General features: G+C 41.6%; 8 protein-coding genes across 8 annotated transcripts; 3 read left to right on the plus strand and 5 right to left on the minus strand.

The window, feature by feature from the left end:
* Window positions 1–8,458: 8,458 nt before the first annotated feature.
* Window positions 8,459–9,323, minus strand: K441DRAFT_733262 (uncharacterized protein). The gene is made up of 2 exons (XM_067654252.1): window positions 9,269–9,323; window positions 8,459–9,213 (listed from the first exon to the last, which is right to left on the minus strand). Exon 2 carries the CDS (start codon window positions 9,050–9,052, stop codon window positions 8,747–8,749), a length of 306 nt encoding a protein of 101 aa, XP_067508447.1. The 5' UTR covers window positions 9,053–9,213; window positions 9,269–9,323; the 3' UTR covers window positions 8,459–8,746.
* Window positions 9,324–10,487: 1,164 nt separating this feature from the next.
* Window positions 10,488–12,455, minus strand: K441DRAFT_673935 (uncharacterized protein; the record flags this gene model as incomplete). Its single annotated transcript, XM_067650689.1, has 5 exons — window positions 10,488–10,712; window positions 10,766–10,981; window positions 11,040–11,734; window positions 11,808–11,986; window positions 12,034–12,455. 5 exons carry the CDS (start codon window positions 12,453–12,455, stop codon window positions 10,488–10,490), a joined length of 1,737 nt encoding a protein of 578 aa, XP_067508448.1.
* A 291-nt stretch (window positions 12,456–12,746) lies between these two features.
* K441DRAFT_253585 (uncharacterized protein) lies at window positions 12,747–13,536 on the plus strand. Its single transcript, XM_067640785.1, has one exon. The coding sequence runs from the start codon at window positions 12,956–12,958 to the stop codon at window positions 13,412–13,414; it is 459 nt and encodes a 152-aa protein (XP_067508449.1). The 5' UTR covers window positions 12,747–12,955; the 3' UTR covers window positions 13,415–13,536.
* A 527-nt stretch (window positions 13,537–14,063) lies between these two features.
* K441DRAFT_436758 (uncharacterized protein) lies at window positions 14,064–14,925 on the minus strand (the record flags this gene model as incomplete). The annotated part of the gene is made up of 2 exons (XM_067641658.1): window positions 14,064–14,306; window positions 14,383–14,925. Coding segments are annotated over 2 exons (786 nt in total), but the record flags the coding sequence as incomplete, so codon positions are not given.
* A 611-nt stretch (window positions 14,926–15,536) lies between these two features.
* Window positions 15,537–16,958, minus strand: K441DRAFT_653335 (Cwf15/Cwc15 cell cycle control protein). The gene is made up of 7 exons (XM_067647526.1): window positions 16,820–16,958; window positions 16,689–16,765; window positions 16,339–16,638; window positions 16,202–16,289; window positions 16,051–16,148; window positions 15,893–15,998; window positions 15,537–15,838 (listed from the first exon to the last, which is right to left on the minus strand). Exons 1-7 carry the CDS (start codon window positions 16,850–16,852, stop codon window positions 15,821–15,823), a joined length of 720 nt encoding a protein of 239 aa, XP_067508451.1. The 5' UTR covers window positions 16,853–16,958; the 3' UTR covers window positions 15,537–15,820.
* Window positions 16,959–17,017: 59 nt separating this feature from the next.
* Window positions 17,018–18,447, plus strand: K441DRAFT_653336 (exoribonuclease). Its single transcript, XM_067647527.1, has 3 exons — window positions 17,018–17,207; window positions 17,259–17,378; window positions 17,443–18,447. The coding sequence occupies exons 1-3, from the start codon at window positions 17,044–17,046 to the stop codon at window positions 18,035–18,037; spliced, it is 879 nt and encodes a 292-aa protein (XP_067508452.1). The 5' UTR covers window positions 17,018–17,043; the 3' UTR covers window positions 18,038–18,447.
* Window positions 18,448–18,902: 455 nt separating this feature from the next.
* On the plus strand, window positions 18,903–19,850 carry K441DRAFT_684491 (uncharacterized protein; the record flags this gene model as incomplete). The annotated part of the gene is made up of 3 exons (XM_067651785.1): window positions 18,903–19,038; window positions 19,102–19,217; window positions 19,287–19,850. The coding sequence occupies 3 exons, from the start codon at window positions 18,903–18,905 to the stop codon at window positions 19,848–19,850; spliced, it is 816 nt and encodes a 271-aa protein (XP_067508453.1).
* Window positions 19,851–20,165: 315 nt separating this feature from the next.
* K441DRAFT_653340 (nucleolar complex protein-like protein 3) lies at window positions 20,166–22,596 on the minus strand. The gene has a single exon (XM_067647528.1). The coding sequence runs from the start codon at window positions 22,565–22,567 to the stop codon at window positions 20,510–20,512; it is 2,058 nt and encodes a 685-aa protein (XP_067508454.1). The 5' UTR covers window positions 22,568–22,596; the 3' UTR covers window positions 20,166–20,509.
* Window positions 22,597–27,143: the final 4,547 nt, after the last annotated feature.

Genomic DNA, 27,143 nt, shown 5'->3' on the forward strand with positions numbered 1-27,143 from the left:
AACTANTNCTAGTAANATATAGTTTCGCGTTACTCTACTATCTATTAGCGCTTTAAACTGCTAATCTTGCTATTTAACTTATAAATTTAGGTATCGTCTTTAAATTCCTTTAAGGGTTTAAGGCTTTACTACTAGCTCCCTTTAGTTCTATAGGCCTCTACTTTTCCTAACTATTAGCTGCTTAATCCTTATATACTTAGCTCGCTCTTCGGCTAATACCTAGTTTGCTTTTTATCTTTAATATACTATAAATATATATTTTCTAGGTATTTCTACTACTGTTATTCGTCTAAGTATTTTTCTATAAGGAATCTTTCTAGTTAAAGTACTAAACTTCCTTTCTCTTAGACTTCTGCTGGATGCCAACTATATATATATTTGGCGTTTCTATATTATTACTTATCCGACATCTAATATATCCTTATAGGGTATTTCCGATTTTTTTTCTTTTAAATTCTTATATATTTCGTATAACGTAAGTGATAGAGTTATGACGGCGATAGGGTTATGACGGTCGGCTACTACCGCCTTCCTGATGTAGATGGAACACTAAAATACTGCCGAAATACCGCCAAAATGCCTTAGAAGTAGCCGTTGGGTTGTGTACGATATGACGGCGTATATGACCCGACGGCGTGCACGACCCAACGGCTACTTCTGAGGCATTTTGGCAGTATTTTGGTGTTCCATCTACATTAGGAAGGCGGTAGTAGCCGACCGTTATAACCCTATCGCCGTTATAACTCTGTTACTTACGTTATATCGTCTACGCACGCGATCTATAATAACGTGTAGTATGCTAGGTGCTTTAGGTTAACTCTTAATTTGTCTTTATTTTTAAGTTTAAACCTTTATCGTATTAATCTAAACGTTATAACTTTATTTGCGGGTACTAAGATGCGCCTTTTACTTCTCTAGTCCTCTAAACACTCCTTTAGATCCTTTAACGTTATTATTAAGGCTCCTTTAATATATGTTATAGCCTTTTCTATAATTAGGTAGTCCTAGATAACTTGTTTATCCAACTATATATAGAAATTTTCCTACTTATTATTATGCCTTTGCCTATACCACTTTTAGTATAGCTGCTAGAGTATATACGGCTTATCCGTAAGGAAGTATCTTCTTATTACTGCGTTATAATAGCCTTTTATGTGTCGTTTCTTAAACCTAGTAGGGATCCCTAAATCCTCTTCGTTTTCTAGTTTAGTAAGCTACTTAGCTCTTAGTGTGCCTGCCCTAGGCCTATTAGTGATTTTTTATACTAGTGCTCTGTCCTTTATACGTCCTAATATGCTAAATCTCTTATCTAGTTTCTATTCTTACTATGCGATAATTCTCTGTCTAAATTCTTCTATAGTTTCTTTTGGTTTGCGTCTCGCGCTTAGATCCTTAAAGTCTTTATACTTCTTAATCTTGGTATTAGCATTTCGATCTTTAGTCCGAATACTATATTCTACTAGTAAGTCCTTTAGGTCTATGTATTTGTCTTCTAGTCTAATTACTGTTTATGCCGCAGATTCTTTAATCTATAAAGAAGCCTCTTACCTCTTATTTATGGGTGTCCTTATTTATACTCCAAATTCTTAACCCCTTTGGATTTTCAATCCTAAGCTTGCTTCTGTTTTAAGCCTTACTTCAGCCTTAGTTTAACTAGGCTTACTTAGTATTCTTATCTTGTTTTAAGAGTCTTAAATCTTACTTATCTCGTCCTAAGAGTCTTGTGCCTATAGGAAACTTCGTCCTAAGCTTATTCGTATATTACTAAACTAAGCCATTGCTTTACTCTATTGGTTATCATCTATTATAGGTCCTTAAGCTTGCCTTATCTTGTTTTAAGAATCTTAGTCGTCTCTTATCTTATCTTAAGAATCTTAAGCCTTTAGCCTTTTGCCTTTATTAAGTACTAAAGTGGCTCGCTGTTCTACTTCTCTTACGTCTTATAAAGCGATAGATATTATATCTAGTAGGGTCTTAATCCCTACTAATGTTCCCTATTCTGTAGTGGAATTATCCTCTACCTCTAGTATAATATCTCTAAGGTCTACGTGCCTTTAGTAAGCCGCCTTTGTTACCTTATTGTTATAAAATATTTTACCTATATTGAAATTATCGTCCTTAATGTCCGATCTGCGAACTGGTTTATTAGTTCCTTTATATCCTATAGGTGCTAGCTCCTATAGCTAATAGCTTACACTATACTTAGCGTCTTTATAAATTTGGTATACGTTATTATAATAAAACGCAAAACTTTTAATTAAACATTCTTTTGTTCCTTATAGTATATTATTATCCCTCTATATATATATGTCGTTTACTAGTCTTATGCCCTTTACTATATAGTGACTTTATCTACTTCTATAGTCTCTAATATAATAACCCTATTTTCCATAATTTATATAAGCTCCTTTTTTAAACTATTTTTCTTACTATAGAGTCTACCTAAATGTCTTCTGCTACTAAGATTTCTAATTTAGCCTCTGCTCCTTAGACCTTTAATTACTTAATTTTTATCCTTTAGATTTCCACGGTTTCTTACTCTATCTCTTATAGGCTTCTTTAGTACCACTAAGGTCTATTAGCTCTGCGCCATACTATGGTTTTTAACTTAGCTTTAGTCGTTACGTACTCTGCGCCTTATATAACTATAGAACTCTATCCTAGCCCTTCTTAGCCTATTTCCTTTAGTAGATTTAATGGTTAATCTTAATCGCCTAATTTATTAGTTCCCGTAGGGTATCCGCATCTTCTATTAGGATAATTATATTCTAGACTTTAGCCTTAAGTCCCTGTTTATACTATGCTATAAGCGCCCTATTATTCTACTTTACTTATATTGCTAATGTCTGGAACTGCGTTATATACTTAATTGCTAAGGTTTGTTACGTAATGTCTTAGAGTTTTCTTTCTACTGTGGTTGTTACCTTTAGGTCTCTAAATATTTATATAAGTTGTTCTATAAATCTATTTTAGCTTAAGAATATAAATTGTACCTCTTAGTTGGTGGTTATTATACCGTTCGCTTGTATCTCTATAAGGTAAGGCTTAAACCACTTAAGTGCCCTTTCTGTTAAGAATAGTCCTGTATAGGCTATTTAATCTATAGGTGTTGCTAGCTTTGCTCCTTCCTATACTACCTTAAAGTATATTTATATAAGGAATCCTTTAAGCTTTAATCTCTCTCCTAAGTACCTTTTAATTGATGGTAACTTAACCTTTGCTGCGCCTATCCTATTAATCCTATTTTCTAACGTTATATTATTTTCTGTTAACTGGTTAACTATCTCTTATAGTTATCCGACCGTTATAGGTTGCTATAAGTTAGTATTTGCTATACTAGTGTCGTTACCTAACCTTAAAGTAATTGCCGCTGTTAATGGCGTTGTGGCTAGTGCTTTTGGTGGCATATTGTTTAACTTTCTATATTAATACTATAACTAGGTAGTAATTGTGTAACGGAACCTTATAGTAAGAACTACGGTGGGTCCTGTTATTAGGCTAGGTATATAGGTAATATAAATATAGAAGTTAACAACGTAATAATAACTGGTGGAGTGGTTGCCTAACAGATTAACTCTAATTGTATTCTAAGAATTACTATAAGGAAGGAACTATCTAGGTAGGAACTGAGGGTCCTTAAATACACAACCGTACTCCTATAAAATCCTTCTTATATATAATATACGTCTTATATATAAGGTACGTGAGTTCCTTTTATTCCTCTTGTTTAATATATAGCATGTTATATACCTTAGTTACTATTCCTCGTTATATAGTTTTATCGGCTCTATTCTGGACTGTGCCTAAATTAACTAACTAGCTTCTTCCGTCTTTTCTCTAAGTAGTTATAATATTATACTTAAAGCGTCCGTAACAGAGTCCGCCTAAACGTCTTCTACTACTAAAATCCCTAGTTTAGCCTCTACTCCTTAGTCCTATAATTACTAGATCCTTAACCTTTAGATTTCTATAGTTTCTTACTCTATCTCTTATAGGCTTCTTTAGTACTACTTAGGTCTATTAGCTCTGCGCTATACTATAGTTTCTAACTTAGCTTTGGTTATTATATACTCTATATTTTATATAACTATAGAACTCTATCCTAGCCTCTCTTAGCCTATTCCCTTTAGTAGATCCAATTATTAATCTTAATTACTTAATCTATTAGTTCCCTTAGGGTGTCTATATCTTCTATTAGGATAATTACGTCCTAGACTTTAGCCTTAAGTCCTTGTTTATACTATACTATAAGCGCCCTATTATTCCACTTAACTTATATAGCTAGTGTCTAGAACTACGTTATGTACTTAATTACTAAGGTTCACTGCGTAATATTTTAGAGTTTTTTTTCCGCTATAGTTACCGCCTCTAGGTCTCTAAATATTTATATAAGTTACTCTATAAACCCTTCCTAGCTTAAGAATATTAACTATACCTCTTGATTAGTAATTGTTATTCTGTTTACCTATATTTCCGTAAAGTAAGGCTTAAACTACTTAAGTGCCCTTTTTAATAGGAATAGTCCCGTATATGCTATTCGATCTATAGGTATTAGTAGTTTCGCCCCTTCTTAGGTAACTTTAAAGTATATTTAGGTAAGAAACTCCTTAAGCTTTAATCTTTCTCCTAAGTACCTCTTAATTAATAGTAACTTAATCTTTGCTGCTCTAATCCTATTAACCCTTTCTTCTAGCGCCGTATTGTTTATTATTAACTAGTTAACTATCTCTTATAGTTATCCAACCGTTACAGGTTGCTATAAGTTAGTATCTACTATATTAGTGTTACGTCCTAACCTTAAAGTAGTTGCCGCCGTTAATAGCATTGTAGTGGCTGCTTTTGGTGGCATATTATTTAACTTTCTATATTTAATACTATAACTAGGTAGTGATTATGTAATGGAATATTATAGTAAGAACTACGGTAGGCTTATTATTGGGCTAGGTATATAGGTAATATAAATTAAAGTTAATAACGTAATAATAACTGGTGGAGTGGTTACCTAATAGATTAACTTTAATTATATTCTAAGAATTACTATAAGGAAGGAACTATCTAGGTAGGGACTAAGGGTCCTTAAATATATAACCGTACTCCTATAAAATCCTTCTTATATATAATAAACGTGCGTTTTATCTACTCTGTTGTGGATTATATAGATTACATTATATAACCTTAGTTACTATTCCTTATTATATAGTTCTATTGGTTCTATCCTAGACCGTGCTTATATTAACTAACTAGCTTCTTCTAACTCTTCCCTAAGTAGTTGTAATATTGTACTTAAAGCGTCTGTAACACGACTGCTCTATATATAATTAAGTTATATTACTTAATAAAGCCTAGAAAAGTCCCTTAGATAGAGTTAACTTTTTAATAAAAAAGTTTAGCGATATCCGCTTGCAGATATACGTATATCTACTAATTAATTCTACGGTCTGAGCTTGCTAAGGTAATGCCAAACTCTAATATTACCTTAGGTTCCTGATATGGAGGCAGTCTTAGATGTACTTTGTAACTATAAGTGTAAGAGTAAAGCATTGTATAAAAACAGTTTAATTATCCTGTTAAAGAGGCAAAACTATTACAGTCTTTTAGCAGCTAATAACTAATAAGGGGTTCGAAAACTAAGCCCTGCGTAGGGGGCTCATTATTAATCCACAATATAACGTAGTTGACCAGGAAGCGAGCCACTCCACGTAGCGAGCCACATAAGAATATTCCTACCATTTTTAATTTCATAGCAAATTACACTAAAATTAAAAAACCTTAGCATATTACAAGATGCCAAATCAATCTTTACCCTCTCGCGAAGCCGAGACTACTATACAAAGTATTATACAAGATCTTTTTTCTAGTGTTAAGCCGTTAATTTATAAGGCCTTTAGCGCCCACGGAGCACCTAGATCTACTATTAGATATTATCTTACTAGCCATTTTCTATAACATGAAGCTTACCTAGGTTTATTACATCCTTTATAAGAACAATAAATTATTAAATAGATCTACGAATATTAATCCTAGGGCCTTCTGTTAAAGGTTAATATTCTCTTAAAAATAGCTTATTCCCTTTTAGGGAAAGGCTAAACCGTAGGTAAGCATTAGGGGTAAAGATTCGTTTAACGCCATAGTTTTAGTATTATATTAAGTTATTAGCTTAACTACTAAAGAGCTTAAAATAATAATCTAGTAGTTATACGTAATTAGTTTACGTTCTTCTATACTATTCGTAAGTAATATTAAGTTAAGTATTTAAAATTTATTAGCAACTTTAATAAGAAGGGGGTAATACTAGGCCTTATAGCAGTGGCCTAGGTAATTGTATTAGGCAAGGCATATAGGGAGAGGTTAAAAAATCGAATAGTTATACAGCTAGGCTCTTGTGAGTTAGTATCTATTATTAAGACAATTTCCGCTAATAGCTCTCTACTACCTACCTTCTTAATTTAGAAGGCGCAAACTACCTAGAAGGATAGTATTAAATTAGTAAGTAAAATAAGGGCCTTTGCGGATATATATACGCTACCTCCCCTAGTAGGTAGATAGATAACTCCTTAAGCCTATATTATATTAAATATTATAATAAATATACGAGATACCTTATAGAAGATTCCAACGGTAAAATATAGTAATATCGCTTACTTTTAATAGATAATTATTTAAGCCACCCTATTTAGTAATTTGTTAAGTATATACTTGCGTATAAAATTATCCTAATAGTCCTATTACCTTATTTAACTTATAAGCTTTAACTACTAAATATAGGTTATTTTAGGCCACTTTCTTACTACTACAGGAAATAAGTAGATAACTTCTATTAATATAGCCACTTAGGCGTTAATAAGGAATATTTTTTAAAGCTCTACCTAAAGGCGCGTATATAGGTATTTACTTATAATATAATCTATAGCGCCTAAAAAGCTATAGGCCTTCTACCTTATAATCCTACTACTATTTTAAAGACTCTTACCTATATAGAGCCTTCTAAAAGCCAGAATATAGAGGAATTAAATATACTTACTACTTTATGCACTTTAAAGACGCTAAGAACTATAAGGGAAATTAAATCTCTATATAATTAAATTAATAAATTAACGACCGCGCGACCTAATGGCTTACTTAAGACCCCAACTTAACAACGTCTTAGAAAGCTATTTAAAGCTTTAATAGGCTTCGCGACTAACTCCTATATCTAAAGGGAAGAAAATATTAAATATTAAAGCTTTTATATTAATAAGAAGTTAAGCAGACAACTCTTTAGTAAGGGCAAAGTTCTTAGTTAGGAAGACGTCAATTAATTAAAATCTAAAGATCTATAAAAGCAGAAGGCCTCCGTATAAAAGTTAACTTAAAGGAAGTATAAGGAAGGAATGACTCTACTAGAGCTTAATATTACTATATTAAGCAGAGCCGTTCTAAACCGCAGTAAATATAATTAGGATTAGGCCCACCTCTCTTATATATTTAGGTGTAATCCTTAGCCTGCAAATAAGTAGATTAACAGGTCGTTAATCTGGAAAGGGACGTCGCAGGAATGTGGTAGTCGCCCATATAGTTAGTTAGCGCGTAGGTCTAACGTATCTTACCACTTATCCGCCACACCAGTTACCCACCCACCCTAAAAACCCACCAAAAATCGGAAAAACTGCACCTTAATATCTTAACAACGGCTTAATAATAAATTCTGAAATTTTATAATTAGCCTTTTATACCTATATTAAGACTTTTAATAAAGTTCTAGCGTAATAAGCCTGGCCATTATTAAGATATTAGGTTTTAGCCCCTAATCTTAAGCTAAATTATAATATCTCTAGAGCTACTTAATAGATTCCTTTTTAAATATAATAAGAGGTTTAAAATATATATAAAAGGCTAATTATAAAATTTCAGAATTTATTATTAAGCCGTTGTTAAGATATTAAGGTGCAGTTTTTCCGATTTTTGGTGGGTTTTTAGGGTGGGCGGGTGACTGGTGTGGCGGATGAGTGGTAAGATACGTTAACGTATTCGGTAAGCAAGTGGCCACCGCAAGCATATGGCCACCCCAAAAACTTACTAAAAAACCTAAAAATCGGTCTTTAATATATTAACAACGGCCTAAAAAATTATAATAAAAAGTTATAATTAAACTCTCATACTTACTTTAAGACCTCTATTAGAGTTTTAGAGTAATTAGTTAAGCCGTTATAAATATATTAAGATTTAGCTCTTAAATTTAAGCCTAACTATTATATCTTAAGAACCACTTATTAAATTACTTTAAAGCTTTAATAGAGGTCTTAAAATAGGTGGGAATGTCTAAATTTAAATTTATATAATTTATTATTAAGCCGTTGTTAAGATATTAAAAAACTATTTTTGGGTTTTTTGGTACAGTGGCCACATGCTTGCGGTGGCCACTTGCTTACCGAATACGTTATATCACCACCAAAACGCAGATAAATTAATTCAAGCGATATCGCGATCAAAATAGTAGTATAAAAGCCTCAATTTGGCCTATTTAGAATATATATAAGCTCGTTGTTGATTTTATTATAAATTGATCAAATATCACCTGTATGTGGCTCGCTACGTGGGGTGGCTCGCTTCCCGGTCAACTACGTTAATGCCATTCCTAGATTTTACCGTCTTACAGAGATGCTTTAAAAACTTCCTTGCCGTTGAAACTTGTAATCTTATCCCTGCGATAATGACAGCGTCTACCGGCCCGGAAAGATCCTGCTCAAACGACGCAGCAATATCAGACTCATCTGGATTGTCTCCTCCATAAAGGAGTATTTTCGGCAAATAGACTAACGCCGAGTGCTCCCTTGCCTCTCCTTACCTGATCCTCGCTAGTAGTCTCGCACTTGTAACACGAGGAAGCCACTACTCGCTCGAACTCTTCGAGCCCAACTTTCTTCGTATCTTGACACAGTTGGCAGATCAACGTGTCTAACCGACCGTGAAGCTGCACTGTTTTTTGAGACAGCCAAGACAGCCTAGCGTCAAAACAGTCAATGTTCTGAGTGTAATATCGCTGGAGGCGGCCGGACTGAGCCAGCTCATCCATGAAATGGTGAAAGGCGGTCGGCTGCAATTCCGATGTAGATTAGAACATTTTAAAGACAAGATCGTAAAACCAAGTAGTAGAATTCGCCGAAGACAAGGCCGATATATCGAAAACGTTTTGGCTAGATAGCTTTGTACTGGAGGTTATACGAAAATCGTTGACTAATAATAAACAGGTGAGAAAAATGCGATTACAGTTTGGCAAAGGGACTCTTACCACCTGCATTTGTGGAAATACCAGCTCCAGTTATAAAGACAATCTTCTTCTTGTTCTAGAGGATCTCCTGTAATGCCGCCCACTGCTTGCTATCCTTTCTCCATGCCTTGCTGTATAAGTGAATCGCGCCAAGGGTCGAGAATGTGCTTCTCGGCGCCCACATGTGCATCGGAGCACAATGGCAGAGTAGCTTCTTTACGGTATGGATGGCTTCGCGCGGTGAGATGTCCATGGTGTTTCCGAGAACGGGGGAGTTTAGCCATTTGGAATAGAAGTATGGCCGTTTGGAATGAAGACGAAGGATGAGGAAGTCAACGAGGGGAGATCGCTCCTATTTATACCCAGCCTGTATCAATCCTAGGCCAATAGCGTTAGAGCTTATAAGGCAGACTCCCACTTAGATAACTTATTCAAGCGCCCTGGCTACTAGCCTAGTCGGTCCTTGGTAGTAATGCGGCCTCGGTAACTTCCAAGACATCCGGGTGGCACAGCAGAGAGGGAGCCAGAAACGAGGGTTTTAAGGTGCGCGCATAAAGTCAGGCTCGGGCCATACATCGCTGGATGCACTTGGGTGAAAAGCCACAATCCCAAGACGTAGGCTTATACCTTCTCATCCCCTTTTCGTTTCAGAAGCAGGCTGTTCCCTCTTAACTTGTGGGTGAAAGGCATCAGAAGGCGAAGTACCGCCATCAGGGGATGCCCCAAGAGCCAAACTAGGGCTTTCTTCGTCATGCGGTGACGCAGGATCCATGCGGACGTGCAACGGCTCATCCAAGTTTGCCTTGCTGGACCGCATGACGGTGGGGCTAGTGAGACATTTTACCAGCCTGCCGTACAGGGCGAAGTTGGTTTAGCTGATGTTTTCACGGTGACATCTTGGAGACAGGCGCCCCCATGGTATGGCGCATTACCAACCAATGACACACATGCCGGGTGCACCAATGGGTTCAGAATCTGGAGGGCGGAGCGGGGGAGTAGAACGTTCCTTGAGGCGCAGGGAGATAGATTGTCGCAAATTTCAGTGTATCTTTCGCTGCCTAGAGTGTTAGGGATCAGGTGGAATTCAGTCAAAGCGACGAAGATGAGCCTGGTACGGTCCGTACCTTGAAGGAAATCTCATCTTTGCTGATGTCTCGATCGCCCCTCTGTTCAAGTTAATAAGTTAATGGCATAGGGTTCTAGCCTGAAAATTGGGAAATCATTATGTCGTCGTTAATTACTACTCGTGTTTCTGCATCTTGGTCCCCTCTTTTGAGAGTGGTGTCTTCTCTTCATCGGGCAAGCTCTTCCTGTCCTTCACCTCTCTCCTATGCATCCAATACTGAAGTGCCGAGAATACCAGGATGGTCAAGGGAAGAGTCACAACCCAATATATCCAGAAGTAGCTTGATACAGACGGCCCTCCTTCAGTCTGAAAATTAAACATGGTTGTGCTAAAGAGGGACTATCATAGCCAGTCAGCATTAATGCCTCATCCGTTCGGCTCTCTCAACCTACTGCGATATATGTGCCTGGCAAGAATGCCGTGGTTAGTGCGGCAATCTTCTTCATGGCATTGCTATCCTTCTGCGCCGCAAGAGCTATCCGCCTCGATTCTTCTGCTATGGATAGGGAAGCTTCGGTTAGTGCTCGCATTTGATTGTTCTCTTGAAGAGTGAGCCTTGCGATTTGGATATTTGCCTGGCTGTCTTGTTGTGAGACTAAATTGCGTATCTAAAAGTGAAACTGTCAGCAATGTTTATACAAGAGCCAATAGTGTGGAGTGTCATACCAGGCCTATCAATCCATCAATTCGCCGAGGAAGGGACACCAAATCTAGGCTCCTTAAGTCCCCCATCTCCATAACGGCCTCGATTCTCTGAGTCACGGCCTGCAATCTGGCCATGTTTCGCTCATGTATCCAGTAGCTGACCGCATCGCCGCTGCCAAACACTTCACGAGTTCCAATGCAGACCTCCTTCAGTAGCAACGCTGAAAGACGCTTCTCAAAATCTCGTCGACGATCTAGTTCTACCAGTGAGTTACTACATTGATACAGCCTCTTACTCAATGCCCCATAACTCGTTTGCGTCTTTGCGCCCCCGGTGTCGAATTCATGAAATACATCTATCGCAGCTGGATCGATGGCCTCCTCGATCTCCGTTAGTTCCCGAGAGATACTCATAAACTGACGAGCTGATTCATGCACATGGTACGATAGCATTTGAATCGGCAAGAGTAAAGGATGTCGATATGTTGCTGCAAAGGTGCGGACTTCCTCAACGATACTGGCTAGATCGACTATGGCGTTAGCTTCAAACAGCCCGATGGCTTTGACAGCACTCGTGCCTTCTTCACATTCTTCCGCTTCTGTAGTATCGGCCATGTAAACGGGCTCTTTTGGTGCTGCACCTCGGGGATTACGAATGGTGAAGGCCAAGGCCCAGACACCCCCAGATCTATAGAACGGCGTTTGAATGATGAAGTCTAAATGTACTGGGCATCAGCAACGCTTCTGCAGCTTGGGTGGAGGGAAGGGAGGACCATGATGGGTGCTTACTTCGATCTGTGTGGATACTACCGTCGACATAGCAAGTGCCGATATCATTGCTGCGCATGACCAGCCATTCCAACGGGATGTGGAGTGTTTTCATGGTGCGCAAGAGCAAGCTCTCCTTAAACGGCAGGCTGAAGCCCCTGGTCCAATCGCGGCCTTTCTCGTCCGTACACATTTGCACTCTACCAATCAGCCCAGCCTTATCTCCCAGTAAAGAATGGTCACTCACAGAAGTTCACATGACCCAGCAAAACCTATTTTCCATTCTTCCTCATCTTTCTCCTCCGAATCATACCTTCGTATCTTACCCTTCCTCATCTCCGGTAATGCACCAAGCTGCTTGGCATCAAAGCATGTGAACACATCTAGCTCATCTCTGAGCTCTTCCGAATTTTCAACGACCTTCCCTAAAACCGACACATTTACCCCACTACCAATCCCCTCGTCATCAAGAACCCGCATCGCGACAATTTTCTCTCTTCTCTCGTTATCAATCACAGTCCCAAAAACGTTCTCCCACAACTTTATATAGAAAGTCGTCGTTTTATCCCCATCATCAGCCGTGGAGCCTTGATACGCAGCCTCGTACTTAGACATGTACAGCCTTGCCGAATCGTCCCATTTCGTGTCACCTTTGGCTGTTGCGCTCATCTTTGGGGAGGAGCAAAATGGTTTCTGCAATTATAACTTCGTTATGCAAAGGGCAGGACAATATTTGCAACGAAAGAAATAATTCGAAATGAGGTAGGACACGAAAAATTGAGGTGAGAGATGGAAGAAGTTTACCTCGGCGAGCTCAGACGTGATTTTTTTGGCTAGCGTCGGAATAACAGCAGGGCCGTCCTCCTTCTCGCTCAATCACGTCTGAGAGCCTTTGGCGAGTTTGTTAAAAGCGTAAGCAAGATCCACTAAATAGAGGCTATGGATATCTAATTTATTTAGGCCACTACTAGTTACACGCCCTCTAATTACTGCGCACACACCCCCCAATTGATACGCGTACACCCCCCACCGAACAGGCTTAGATTCTTCCTCTTCAGGTTAGAACATCACGTGTGTTTGACTTGTATGCATCTGCATTAGTGCGCAACTGTCGCGCGCCCATACCTAAATCAACACCTCGCATTTGCATACTTTTCCCTACATCTACCATGGCTCTCAACCCACCTCCGTTAAAGCTATGCAATTGCGCAAACTTTGCCCTTAATAATATTAACGAGTTCACTAAAGGGCAGGGCTATACGGTGTCAAAATTCAGCTCAAAAACTGACAGTCGTGGGCGCGGGCGCAGAGCCTTAAGCAGAGGCGGTAGCAGCCAAATCAGTTCAAGTACTGCCTTACAGATCACTGCGCAATCAACTCAGTCGACTCCGGAGCAAGTAGGTAGTATTATAGGTAGTATTACAGGTGGCATTACAGGTGGTAATACAGGTGGTAATAGTGGTAGAAGTCAAGATACCTCTGCAGATGGCTTGCCAAGTATTAGCGGCAGGCTTACGGTGGTCGTGGGGCCTTGTCCTTTCAGCACGACTTTGCTGAGGGGTCCTTTGGTGCATTCCAGCTTTAATTTAAACTCTACGAGTTATACTATAGTTGAAATCAAGACTTGATTCTGGTGGTACAGTCGTAGAAGTTACATTTTGAAAGTTTGATTTTCGCGATGCAGATGCATACAAGTCAAACACACGTGATATTCTAACCTGAAGAGGAAGAATCTAAGCCTGTTCGGTGGGGGGTGTACGCGTATCAATTGGGGGTTGTGTAACTAGTAAGTTAGTGGCCAAGATTTTGGGGCTGTTCGGTTACGAAAACGTCAAATTAAATCTGAACTGAAAGTCCGGCAGAAAAGCGCGTTCCTTCCCGATTCACCGCGTCTGTGGCTTCACAAAATTACACAGGTGTGCGCAATCTAAAGCTTTAAGCCGAATTCTAAACCAGGATTTTAATCCGACGCCAAGACCTTTAGATCAGAAACTTTATATGGTAAAGTTACCAACTTTTCAGTAGACCCCAGCCTTTTTTTGGGCGATCAGAGGAACATCGAAAATTTGTGGCTGTAGCTTCATTTTAACCGAACAATCGCATTAGAATCAGAATCAGATTCATTTAGAGCCTCTAGAACTGATCTGATCTGGAGCCAAATTTTGCAACTGAGCGGCCCCTTTATTTGACTGAACAACAGCAGAGGCGTTACATTGCCCGTAGAACATAATTTATAATCCTACAGCCACCGCCCATAAAAGCTTCAAGAGCTTAGTAATTGCTATCATCATTACCACCCCTGCCGCCGTGGCTTCCTGTCTTGTTGCCGTACCCGGCTCCACCCGTCGTCCCGCTGCCGTAGCCACCGCTGCCAGAGTACGCCGCCGTGTCATCGCCGCCGCCGTACCTCGTGTTGCTGTTGTCGTAAGAGTCGTCGCCGCCGCCGCCAGTGGACTTTTTGTTGCCGTAGCCGACGCCGCCAGTCGTACCGGACCCGTAAGTGTCGGAAGAGGAGTTGTTCTGGGGTGGATTAGTTAGCATGAATTGGCAGGGAAAATGGTAGGTCACTGGGGATTGGTAATAATGGAAGACCTACGCCATAAGTGTCGGTGCTATCGTCGCCGCCATAAGTGTTATCAGATCGCTTCTTGCTGCCGTAGGTATCGTCATCACCGTATGTGTTGCCAGACTTCTTAGAGCTTCCATAGCTGTCATCGTTGTCTCCATAGGTGTTGGATGACTTCTTAGTGCTGCCGTAGCTGTCATTGTTTGATTGGTTTGTGCTGCCATAGCTGTCGTTGTTATCGTTTCCATAGGTGTTGTCTGATCGCTTGGTGCTACCGTAGGTATCATCACCGCCGTATGTGTTGCTAGACTTCTTGGAGCTTCCATAACTGTCATCGTCGTCTCCGTAGGTATTGCCCGTCTTCTTAGTACTGCCGTAGCTGTCATTGCTTGATTGGTTTGTGCTGCCATAGCTGTCGCTGTTGTCGTTTCCGCCATAGGTGTTGTCTGAGCGCCTAGCGCTACCGTGACTATCATTGTTGTCGTTTCCTCCGTAAGTATTGTCGGGGCGCTTGGTGCTTCCATAAGTGTTACTGGAGTCATTACCCTCGTAGCTGTCGTCGTTTCCGCCATAGCCTCCCCTGGTGCGGTTGCCGCTGCCGTAGCTGTCGTTATCGTAGTTGGACATGATGAATATGAATTGGAGTAGTTAAACTTTAATTAGACCTGTTGATGGTTTTATAAAAAGGAATTGATTGAATTGAGTGTATCCGAGAGCTTGTCTATCAAAACATAAGTAGGATCAGTTGCTATTTATCATTCTTTAGTCACTTCCAACCCCTCCACTCTAGGTCCCAAAGCAGACAGGTTCGAGAAAAAGAACAGGCTTGGAGGGGCAGTGGAGATGTCGTCACTGCAAATCAGCTGTCCTGTAGTAGATCGGTGAGAGCGGTTGCTTCCAGCTTCGGGTATCACAAGCATGGAATAGGTCTAACCGGCAAGGAACAGGTCTAAACTGTTCTGGTGCTATGCTGGCAGCATGTGGCGGCTCTGGATCCCTGGGAATATCATAACCCCACACTTGGGTTTGCAGTGGATGAAGGCGTGCTTTTTTGCTCCATAACTTGATTTGGAGTAAGCAATACCCTGGGTTCGCTTGTGATAGTGCTCCAAACGTGGGCTCTTCCAAGATTCTCATACGCTATACAACAATTGAATTTAGTATAAGGTTAAGATAGAATTGGGCCCTGCTCCCCTGCGTAGTTTTTTCTCTACCAATGACGGATAGTGTTCAGGCCACCTTACATGATTTGCGATCTGGCTGGTGGCTGGGCAGTGCAGCTTCGCTCGTGCCTGTGAGGGTTTGAGCTTTGCCGATCTCAGATAAGGCCCACTTGCGTCACTTCTCCCTTCCCTGCTGCGCCTCCTCCACCAACTCCACCCATTGGTCTCGACTCTCCGTAGAAGCCTGTCTCGGGACGCCGCGATGCACTGGAAATGCCGAATGTGAAATAACATACGAGTTCAGCTCATCGCACGTATTTGCTCTTTGCCACTCATTAGCTACGGTGTGCCCGAACGTGGCGAATTTCCAGACTCACCATGAAGCGTCTGTGGAAATCTGATCGCAGCATATCGTTCACGAATTCCTTTTTCTTATCCTCGGTCCCCCGGGCCTGGTTCTTGAATACGACATCGTCATCCCATCTAGATGAGCTGTTCAGCTGCTGTGTTTACGTGTCGCATGTGGGAAACATACCGGCGCTTGACATTGAAGTCTTTTGGATTCAATAGTGGATTACCTCGAGCTATGTCGAACTCGCGCTGCTCTTCTTCCTTCGCTGCCCTCTCCGCTTCCTGCAAATAGAAGCTTAGCATCCACATTATAATTTAATAGCAGCAAAACCTACTTCTCTAGCTTTTGCTTCGGCTCTTTCCTTCTTTATCTTCGCCAATTCGCGCATTAACTCTGCAGTTTCGTCCTCCTCGTCGTCATCACTACCCTCATATTATTAGAATCCTCCAATCTGGGATATGTATGCCGTACTCTTCACCACTGCTATCGCTGCTCTCACTGCTGCCTCCATCCGAGTCTGCATCAATATCTTTAGCTTCCTCCAATATAAGACGCCTCCGTTTCGCCTCGGATTCTTCATTCTCCTCTACATCGTCCCCAGTAGATGTTTCTAGTTGTCGCTTTGGCATAGATGACGAAATTTCGGGGGATTCATTGTCTTCTGGTGCTGATCCGCCGTTCTTTTTCGCAAAGTGTACTGCCTCGGCCTTCAGGAGTTCAGCACGAAGGTCACGCACTTCGTTATCTGCACTGCCACCTTGTCCTGGCTGTCTGTATATGTGTAAGATAATTGTATGTAGCATTTGAACATAGATACACACCTGTGCTTAAGGACAGTGTGAGCTGGTAGTAGTCGTTGATGGTAGGCCGGTCCGCGTTGAGCGTCTTTGCCGCGTGCCTAAGTAGCCGTTAGGGTCACAAGTTGCAGGTTCAAAAGCTGTGACAGACTTACTGGATCAAACGTAGGTCGATGAGCTGTAGTCATTGTGTGTAGTCTTTGGTATGAGTGGGAAATTGGTTGCTTGAGATACTGCTGGTGAAAGTGAGGCTCAAGAGCTGGGAATTCTAGAGCAGCTTCGGGTTAACGATTCGCCGGATACCCAGGATATTTTCCTGCGGCACTAAACACAAGCAAGGAATTCTTGAGCCCCGCTGCAGCTGCTAAATCTCGTCAAGATGCCCCGTGAAGCTGATATATCAATCAACGAGCGTGAGTTCATTCAGCAGGCGCTCCGGGAAAATATTCGGCTAGATGGACGGTCATTCGACTCGTTTCGAAACCTAGAGCTTACTTTCGGAGATGAATATGGTGTTGCGGACGTTCAGCTGGGCAAAACCAGGTAAAATCGCTATCGTAATGCTAATTAAACCTCACTAAATGATAGATCCAGGGTCATCGCCAGAATATCGGCAGAGGTAACCGCACCTTTCCCAGACCGCAAATTTGACGGCATCTTCAACATGAGCACCGAATTCTCTCCTATGGCTTCGCCCGCATTCGAAGTCGGCCGGTACGCTTCTTAGATATTATTGGTTTCAGGCTACTTGTCTCAAGCACCCTAACTGAGCCCATAGACCTACAGATGCCGAAATCATCCTCTCCCGAATCCTCGAGAAAGCTATTCGCCGTGGCGGTGCCTTAGACACAGAATCTCTTTGTATAATTGCTGGCGCAAAGTGCTTCTCTCTCCGCGCCGACGTTCACATCGTAGATCACGACGGTGGCCTCATTGATGCGTCTTGCATTGCCGTAGTAGCGGCTCTGCAGCACTTTCGTCGGCCCGACGTTGCCGTGGAGGGAGAGAACGCGACTATATTCAGCATTCGAGAGCGCGAGCCTATACCGTTATCGATGCTGCACCATCCTATTTGCATGANATTCTCATACTACGATTCTGGAGAGACTGTGCTAGTGGACGCAAATCTGGCAGAAGAGCAAGTCCGAGAAGGCGAGGTGGTCATTACAATGAACAAGCACGGAGAAGTCTGCCAGATTGCAAAGTATGGAGGAACTTCGGTCGGTGCATTAACTCTTCTGAACTGCACGAATGTTGCATTGGAAAAGGTCAAAGATATAACTAAGTTCATCCAGGGCAAGCTCGAGGAGGACGCAAAGAAGAGGGATGTTGGTGGCCTCATGGCTGAACTTAGCGCTGAAAATGCGAGGTGATAGGCAAATCTGTTGCATAGGACCGGTTTGGCCTTCACTTTGCATCTGTAGCATTCAAGGCTCGCACAGTCTTGCCAGTCGAGCCAATCTCCATTATAGCGCTGTGGATTATGGCTCCCGGACGATCTCTCATCCGAAACTTTCCCTCGTCAAGAGATGACGTGTGATTAATCGTCGATTGAAGCTAGAGAAGAATACTGGCGCAGACAAATTGAGGTCATGGAGGCAGAGCCAACAGGTGGCTTCAGGAACTGATAGGAATTTGCCGAGGGACATTGTGAAAATCATTAGTGTTTTGAAGAGCGAGCTATTTGCGGGTGTTTGACATTCCGAGGTGTTTACGTAGGTAGCTTCTGGAAGTGTTTAGTATAAAATCCATCCAGAAGGTCTTGATTACTACGCCTATCTCCACATGCTCGGTTCTGAGTTTATCACGGCACTCTCGGAATGGCTATGCTTGGTATTTGGCATGTCCAAGGCCCTACCCCAGCGGGTGGAAGATGTCATAGCATGTGTTGCTGACAGAGCGGCTTGGCTACTCGTTAAGGTTTAGTGTCGCGCATCCAACGTGGTATGATTGGCCAGGTCCAGACAATTTGCATTTCGACGAAGTTTCCACCGGAAGGCTCGTGATGGATAAATAGCTTGTCGGGTCCTCCCATCTAACCATCTCATAATTCAAACTTCCACCCAACATCAGAGACATTGTCGCAGTGGCATTTCAACTTCTATCCCGCGTATTTCAAAGCTTAAAGTTGACCTCGTCATTTACTTCTATTGCACATCGACAGCATTACCAACACCGACCTAAAACTTTCACAGTTCTCACCCTCCATATAATTAGTCAGACCCTGCAAAAGCCAAGATGACCTCGAAGCTGATCCCGAAGAGCCCGGCGGAGGTCATGGTAACCCGTCAAGTTGTGCCAAACGTGATCACTACCTTCTCAGCACCATTCTGGCGATTTGGGAGGATAAGGATTGGTGGCAGAGGCACAATTGGTATTTATCCCTCAAGAAGCTTTTCATTTGTATATACCCCTTTTCCTAACAGGATTGATTTAGTCCGTCTGCGATCCGGCGCCCTCGCCGTCTTTTCTCCCGTAGCATTATCAGACGAAGTTAAAGAAACTGTTGCCAAGCTGGGGGAAGTTAAGTATATAACTGCGCTTGATATTGAGGTAGGATAAATCTCTTATACCATTAGTCTGCCATCTCCGCTTTAGCCATTCTAATTCTCCGTTTTGTAGCATCATATTTTCCTAGGCCCATGGCACGCCGCCTACCCCCAAGCCAAAGTGCTCGGCCCAGAAGGCCTGCCTGAGAAGCGTGCCAAACAGAAGAATGAAGACGTGCCCTTCAGCGTCATCTTCACCGCCAAGGACAGGGACAGCACGACTGTGGATGCCGAATTTGACTCCGAGTTCGAGTACACGTACCTGCCGTCCCATCCCAACAAAGAGCTGGTCTTCAACCACAAGCCGACCAAGACGCTTATTGAGGCCGATCTGATGTTCAACCTCCCTGCTACAGAGCAGTTTAGCAAAACTGGCGAGTCTGCCACATCTGGCTTCTGGACTAGGCTCTTTACCATCTTTAACAACACCAACGGCGCTGCCACCGGCCAAAGGCGTTTTCTGTGGTATGCGATCAGCAGCGGCGACCGCAAGGGTTTTAACAGCAGCGTTGCCAAAATCGACAAGTGGGACTTCGATCGCATCATCCCGTGTCACGGAGACGTCATCGAGACAGGCGGCAGGGGCATTTTCCAGAAGGTTATGGCATGGCATCTGGCCACGAAGAAGGCGGTGTAGGCCTTCATTAAATGAAACAGTTTGAGTGCTGATTTGGTGATCGTGGGGCAGGTAGGATACCTCTGTTTTGTAGCTTTTGTAATATTCGGTGTCATGCCGTGTGCATGGCCTGTATAATTAGAAGATTCTACCCATGTTTCTCGATATAGAGCTCGCGTTTCCTGGAGTGAGGGTGTGTGTTCTTTTTGCATTGAGTCACGGCTTGTTCAATTGTTTTCATGCAACACTCTCTTGATACATCAGAGGGTATCCGGAAAGGGCCCTTACGATGCAAGGCGCTAAATTACTTCCGAAGCTCTATTTACCGCAGCCCCAGAGGTAAATTGTCCAGTTGTCATTTCTAAGAAACCATTCTGAAGGCCCTTAAATGCTTACCCAAAATGCCTACGACTTGATAATGACTAAACGAGCTGCGCATTGGTTCTCTTCATTCTCATGCCTGGTGGGACTCAAGACAGGCAATACTTTACTTGGAGAACCGAAATGACATTTCCATAGCCAGCAATTTTAAAGCCAAACTCTTGGATCAACGATCAAAGCAGGTGTTACTGGAGCTAATTAGGCATACTATAGAGCATTACAGCGTTGGGTATCCTTGCTATAGAAATAATTTTACCAAACGGGATTCTACGCGGACGACAAATATAATCATCCATACTCTACCTCGCATCCAAAACATTCTTCTCAATGCCCCCAACTGCCTCCCTCACAACGGGACAAAAATGGTGTCGCAGAATTTCACCCTCCCAGACCGTACTTGCGAACGGGTTGCTTCCCTCCACTTCCCCTCTGAGTGGATCAAACACGCCATCCCCCTTCCTCTCCTCGGAATTCCACAGCGCGCTGATCTTGCGTCCGTGGATCTTAGTCACGTTGCTCATGAGACCCAGCATCGCTATGCATGACTTCTCGGGTAGTTGCAGGGATGCTGTCAGGAGCTGCTTGCAGAATGCGGCGAGTCGCACCGGCGGGACGGCGCGCAAGGCGGTTGGGGGAAGCAGGACGGAAGAGAGGGAGCGGAGGAGGAGAACGGTTGTTGTTTGGACGTTTACTTTATTTGTGGCGGGCGTTTTGGCGGATGAATCGAGGGCGTGTGGGTCGGGGAGGTGCAAGGATTTGACGCTGAATTCGATGTCGGTATTGAGTGAGACGGGGTATAAAGTGCGGTAAAGATGAGTGATGAAATAGTTTAAGTCTAGATTTAGGGTAGTTGCGGCTGTGCTCCCGTCTTGACCCTGTAAGAGCGCGAAGGCAGTGATTACGCAAAGGAGAGATTCACGGGTTGCATTTCGCGGGACGTCTTCTTCCTCTGCGTCGGCACCCTCCTCACCAGGATCAGTGCCGTTTGCCGCCTCTGCATGAGCGATTAGATCCTTCAGCGCTTCTAGAATGTCACCGAAGAAATCTTGGTTGATGAGATGTGCGTATCTCGCTAATCCTTCCAGCACGGCACCCATCAACTTAGGCGACCGTGCTTTAAGAATGCGGAAGTAGGTAACGAAGACCATTTTCAGGGTTTCGGCTTGCATCCTGTCACGTTCTTCGTGGCTGACTGTTGCATCTGCTTCTTTCATTTCCTTTTCAATTACTTTGCGCTCTTTGAGTAGCTTTCTCTGTTTTTTGGTCCTAAATTCCCGCTTTTCCTTTGGTTTCTTTCCAGAGGTGAGCTGTTCTGAAGGCTTGTCGATAGAGTTCTGAGAGCCCTTGAATGAAAACTCGGACAGAAGCCTGAGATGAAGAAAGGTATTCAAAACACTTTCATCCATATTGTAACTCCGTGCTTTAATCATCTTTGTCAACATAGTGACAGTATCAAGGGAAGCATTCCCGTCTTCGTCGTTCTCAAAAAGAGTTTCCAGAGTTTCTCGGCATTTGACAAAGTCGGTATCAATTCCTTTCCTACTTAATTTATCCACAAGAATCTTCAAGAGCTCTCCTCGAAAGTTGAAGTGCGGCACAGCGAGGAGAAGATTGCAAGCGCAACTAATCGCAACAGTAACCTGACTTCCAATCTCCTGTGGTGATTCGGCTTTATTACCCCGTGCCAGCTTAGCTAAATGACGGATATAGTCCTGATATCCGGTGACAAGAGCTTGTTCAAAATTTCGAAGTCGTCGCACTTCTTTAGATAACTTCGACTTTATGTCCTCGTCTGACAATGGCCGTATTCGGTAACCGGGGATTATATCCTTGTATATAGCCAACTGAGTTGCCAGCGCCAGTTTCCTGACTGTAATATTATCCGACGCAGCAATTTGCGCCAATGCCCGAAGCGATCCAACGTGTTCCTCTGGGTCCTCGTTGATCAGACCTGCCAGTCGTGCCAGCTCTTCCTTCGCCTCAATTATCTGCTGTCTCTGAGATATTTTCGGTTTCTCTTCCTCTACATCTTCCATCTCTTCCTCCTCTTCTTCACCACCGTCAGACTCCAAAAAGCTGTTCCCGTCCTCCTCATCTGCTTCAGGCTCTGGAGCAGGCTCCTGCTCTACCCATCCCTCCGAGGTCTTGATTGGGAGCCTCGAGGTCTCCATCTTCTTGGTCTTTAGCTTGCGCGGGCGCTGTTCGTAGTCCTGTTCGAGGTTCCATTGTGCCGCGTGTGAGTAAAATTTGGTTTCTGTGGTGCCGTTCAATTTTTGACTCTTTGAAGAGTGACTGGCCGAATCTTCGGAATCTGGGGGAGACAATCGTCTTCTTTTTGCAGCAGGTATTCGTGACATTTTCGCTGAATGAGAATGCGAGAATGATTTTACAGAGTTGTAAATCTCCACGAAATATTTCGGCGATGGGAATTCATTACACGCTCCTTACCTCAGCAAGCTCAGACCACATATTCGGAATAATTTTATATCCGCTCCACGTAACGTGTTCGGCAAGCAGCAAGTGGCCACTGCAAGCATGTGCCCACCCCAAAAACTTACCAAAAAACCCAAAAATCGTTTTTTAATATCTTAAAAGCGGCTTAATAATAATTTATAAAAATTTATAATTAGATTCTTATACTTACTTTAAGACCTCTATTAAAGTTTTAGAGTAATAAGTTTAGCTATTATTAATATATTGGGATCTAGCTTTCAAATTTAAGCCTAATTATTATATCTTAAAAACCACTTACTAAATTATTTTAAAACTTTAATATTAGTCTTAAAATAAATATGAGAGTCTAATTAAAAAATTTTATAATTTATTATTAAGCCGTTGTTAAGATATTAAAAAACAATTTTTGTGTTTTTTGGTAAGTTTTTGGGGTGGCCACATGCTTGCAGTGGCCACTTGCTTGCCGAACACGTTAAAATCGAAAATGTCTGATTACTTCAGCAAGCTCAGATAGAATCAATTAGCGGACATACGTATATCCGCAAGCAGGTATCGGAGGTCCGGGTTAGGCTTGGCATAACCTCGGGTTACGCACGACCCCCCAAGGTCCGCGACATATCGTCCAAATATCACCCCCCCCCCTTTGGTGGTGGCCCCTACTTTTTAGACGCGTTTTTGAGGCCTAGGTTAGTACTAGGTTAGTATGGAGGACCTCGTCGCGCGCCTTCGACCTCATCGTCGCCTCGACAATCCATTTTTTGACCCTCTTCCTGTTCTCGTGCCCGCGCCGGCTCCTGGCTCGCGCGGGGCTTCTAGTTTTATATAGAACGGCCTGCTATAATTCTAATTCTATAATATAGAGCTCTCTTCTTCTCCTCCTCTATTAATATTTACGCGTTCGATGGCTTTATTTACCCATACCCGCGCTACGCTTACGCGTCTTCCCCCTAACCTCTTACGGAGATGGAGTCTTTTAAAAATCTTCTTACCCTACGGTCTACTTTATAGTCGAAGGAAGCCCCCCTAGCCTCCTCCTTCCCCTCCTCCTATAGCCTCTAGAACGAATTTAAGGCCCAAACGTTACGGCTATACGATATTTATAAGGCCTAGCGCTTAAAGAATACTATAAGGGCGTATAAGCCAAAGCAGAAAGAGTAGGAAGACTAGTATACGAGATTAAAAGGTAATATAGATAGCGCCTAGGTAACAGAAGATAAGCTTTACCTATTTTTAGAGCAGTAAGTTATTAACTAAGAATTACGGGCTGCTAGCTATTAAAAACGGAAGTTAAAATAGAAAGAGATATAGAAAGATAGCGAGTAGGTAAAGAAGAGGTAGAAGACAGTTAAGCGGGTAGGGTAGTTAGGGGGGAAGGTAGCCGTAGGGGCAGCCGTAGGGGCAGCTGTAGGTATAGGGGAGGAAGCTATAAAGGAGGAAGGGGAGATATAGGATAAGGAGGCCCTAGACGCCCTATTTAACGAGATAGTCTAATACTTAGTTATAAATAGCTATGTCTCCGCTATTACTAAGCTTTATATATAGTAGTTAAAAGATAAGACTACGCAGCCACTATAGGGGGCAAAGCTCTTAGTAGTACTAGACAGCATCCGCCGCAATAAGGACTAAATTTAACGCGTTAACTTTATTAATTAAGGCCTATTTATAATTACTAGCGGCTATAACATTAAAGGGCTTAAAAAGGCGATTACTTAGTGCTAGAAGACGGGCTCTAAGATACTAGGTTTAGTTAAGTCTTACCTTTAAACTATAGCTAAGCATTTATTAGGTTTATATATACCCTATTTAGTCTATATAGCTGCCGTTTTCTAACCCGTTTTTTAGGCTATACTACTATTACCTATAGTAAAAGTAAATAAAATATTTAGCTTACTAACCTTATCCTTATTAAACTAGAGAATAAAGGGCCTAAACTAAACAAGTTAGCGTTGTATATAATTATATTAATAATATAAGGGAAGCAGAATTAGTACGGCAAGGTTAAGTATATAGGCTATATACGGAACGCTAACCCTATCCTCTACCCCCTCTCTATAATAGCCTTCTACTTCTTTAACTACTAGGGTAAAGATAGCGCTAAAAGCTTTTTATTTTTTTGGTAGTTAGAGAACTACTATAACCTATACATCTTCCCTGGTAGTATTAAAGTACTATAACGGCCGCTAAGCTATTATACGCAGTTTAAATAGAATAAAAAGATATTCTGGGGGGTAGGAATTTACTTAAAGGAGAAAACCTATAGCGCCTATAAGTAGAGCGTCTAATATACTAAGCTTAGCGGCGTTAAGGAGACCTAAATTAAATGGGCTAAACGCTAGAATATAGATATAATAATAGGAGCCTACCTTAGCTACCTACCCTATATATTTATATAGTTAATTACTGGCTTCCTAAAGAAAGAAAAGGGCTACTTTTTTTCCCGCGTATGGAAGGTGCCAAAGAAGGCCCTTTATTTAAAGATATAGCCTAAGACTAATATCTAGCTAAAATGTATAGAGGCCTACTACCTAAGTAGGGCCGATAATAAGGTTATATAGCTTAACTTTATAGGCTTAGGATTTCTACGCCTCCTCTACGCGCTTAGGGTAATTCTATTATAGGACTTAGTAATCCTATATAAGTAGTTCCTACTCTACCCCTTATAAAAAGACCCCCTCTTTAGCTATAAAGAGTACCAGAGGTTTACTATATAGGTAAAAAGCTTACTAGCTAATATAGTTATATTAGATAAGCCAATAATACGGAAATACTAGCCCGCCTATAAGGCTGTAGCTAAGCTAAAATATAAGGCCGCAATCTCTAAAATAAAGGGGGTTTAATTACGTATATAGATGATTTTAGAACGCCTTAGCGAGATAAAAAGGTTATTAGTATTATTTACACCTATATAGATCTAGTAAAGAAAGATAAGTATCTAAATAGGGCCTACGGAGTCTATATATCTACCTTTAGGCAAGCCTATACTGTTTACTATAATATTTACTATATCTACGCCGCCTACTTAGCCGTCTATAATATCCGCACTACCCGCTTAGCCGTTTATAATATCCGCACTATCTACTTAGCCATCTATAATATCCGCATCGTCCGCTTAGCTATCTATAATATCCGCACCGCCCGCTTAGCTATCTACTATATTTATACCACCCGCTTAGCCGTCTACTATATCCACATCGCCCCTACTAACGCAGGCATAAGCTAATACTTAACTATCTCTCCTATTTATCCTTAACCTATAGGCGCCGCTAAGGAAATATAAAATACTTTATAGTAATTTAGTCTTTTAGCTCTAGACTAAGTAGACTTTAGGGCTAGCGGGTAGGCCGTTAATTAAAGCTCTTAACCGCTACTAGGGGGCACGCTAGTAGGTTAATAGCGAGGCTATATTTTATAGCTGTCGCTATAAGATAATTAAGGATATAAGACGGCGCGTAAAAGACGGTATAGTAAGAAATAAGAGATAGGCTATTAATTAGCTAAAACAGCTACAAAGCCGGCATTCTTTAGATTGGCTTTATAAGAATATCTAAATAGTTATTTTACTATAGTAACCAAGACGCCTTAATGTATAACTATATTAGTAACTAAGACGCCTTAATATATAACTGCACTGCAGTAATTAAGACGCCTTAATATAGGATTATAGTGACTAAGACGCCTTAATATAGGACTATAGTAACCGTAGTGCAGTCCTATATTAAGACGTCTTAGTTACTAGAGTATAGTCCTATATTAAGGCGTTTTAGTCACTATAGTATAAGTATATTAAATTTAGAGCAACATTACGCGACCCCCTAGAAGTACCGATTAAACTTAAATTATATACCTTTTCGCCTAAAATCGCGCGCGAGGGTATTTAGGGGCGATTGCTATATAACCTTATATAGGGTTCGGGCGTATTATTAGTAGAGGTAGCCCTAACCTTATATTAACCCGGGTTATAACTGTGCTAAATTAGCCCCCCCGATATATAATAGGTATAGGGGAGGAAGCTATAAAGGAGGAAGGGGAGATATAGGATAAGGAGGCCCTAAACGCCCTATTTAACTAAATAGTCTAATACTTAGTTATAAATAGTTATGTCTTCGCTATTACTAAACTTTATATATAGCAGTTAAAAGGTAAGACTACGTAGCCACTATAGGGGGCAAAGCTCTTAGTAGTACTGGACAGCATCCGCTATAATAAGGACTAAATTTAACACGTTAACTTTATTAATTAAGGCCTATTTATAATTACTAGCGGCTATAACATTAAAGGGCTTAAAAAGGCGATTACTTAGTGCTAGGAGACGGGCTCTAAGATATTAGGTTTAGTTAAGTCTTACCTTTAAACTGTAGCTAATGTTACGGCACTGGCAGAAAGCGGCAGCTATGGTAGACGTTATGGTAGACGCAGGGCTCACGTGACTCTTACGTGACTAGGGATTATATATAACTCCTCACGTTGCTGCTTGTCCTT

This window comes from Cenococcum geophilum, assembly GCF_001692895.1.
Source record: "Cenococcum geophilum 1.58 unplaced genomic scaffold K441scaffold_5, whole genome shotgun sequence".
Lineage (NCBI taxonomy): Eukaryota > Fungi > Ascomycota > Dothideomycetes > Gloniales > Gloniaceae > Cenococcum > Cenococcum geophilum.

Bases quoted from the DNA above. Each gene is read 5' to 3' on its own strand.
- K441DRAFT_733262 (XM_067654252.1), bottom strand. From the start codon at position 9,052: ATGGATGAGCTGGCTCAGTCCGGCCGCCTCCAGCGATATTACACTCAG.
- K441DRAFT_253585 (XM_067640785.1), top strand. From the start codon at position 12,956: ATGGCTCTCAACCCACCTCCGTTAAAGCTATGCAATTGCGCAAACTTT.
- K441DRAFT_653335 (XM_067647526.1), bottom strand. From the start codon at position 16,852: ATGACTACAGCTCATCGACCTACGTTTGATCCA. The intron at 16,290-16,338 runs GTACGGCATACA...ATATGAGGGTAG, and splicing joins AGCGATAGCAGTGGTGAAGA to TGATGACGACGAGGAGGACG. The intron at 16,149-16,201 runs GTAGGTTTTGCT...TTCTATTTGCAG, and splicing joins CCGAAGCAAAAGCTAGAGAA to GAAGCGGAGAGGGCAGCGAA.
- K441DRAFT_653340 (XM_067647528.1), bottom strand. From the start codon at position 22,567: ATGTCACGAATACCTGCTGCAAAAAGAAGACGATTGTCTCCCCCAGAT.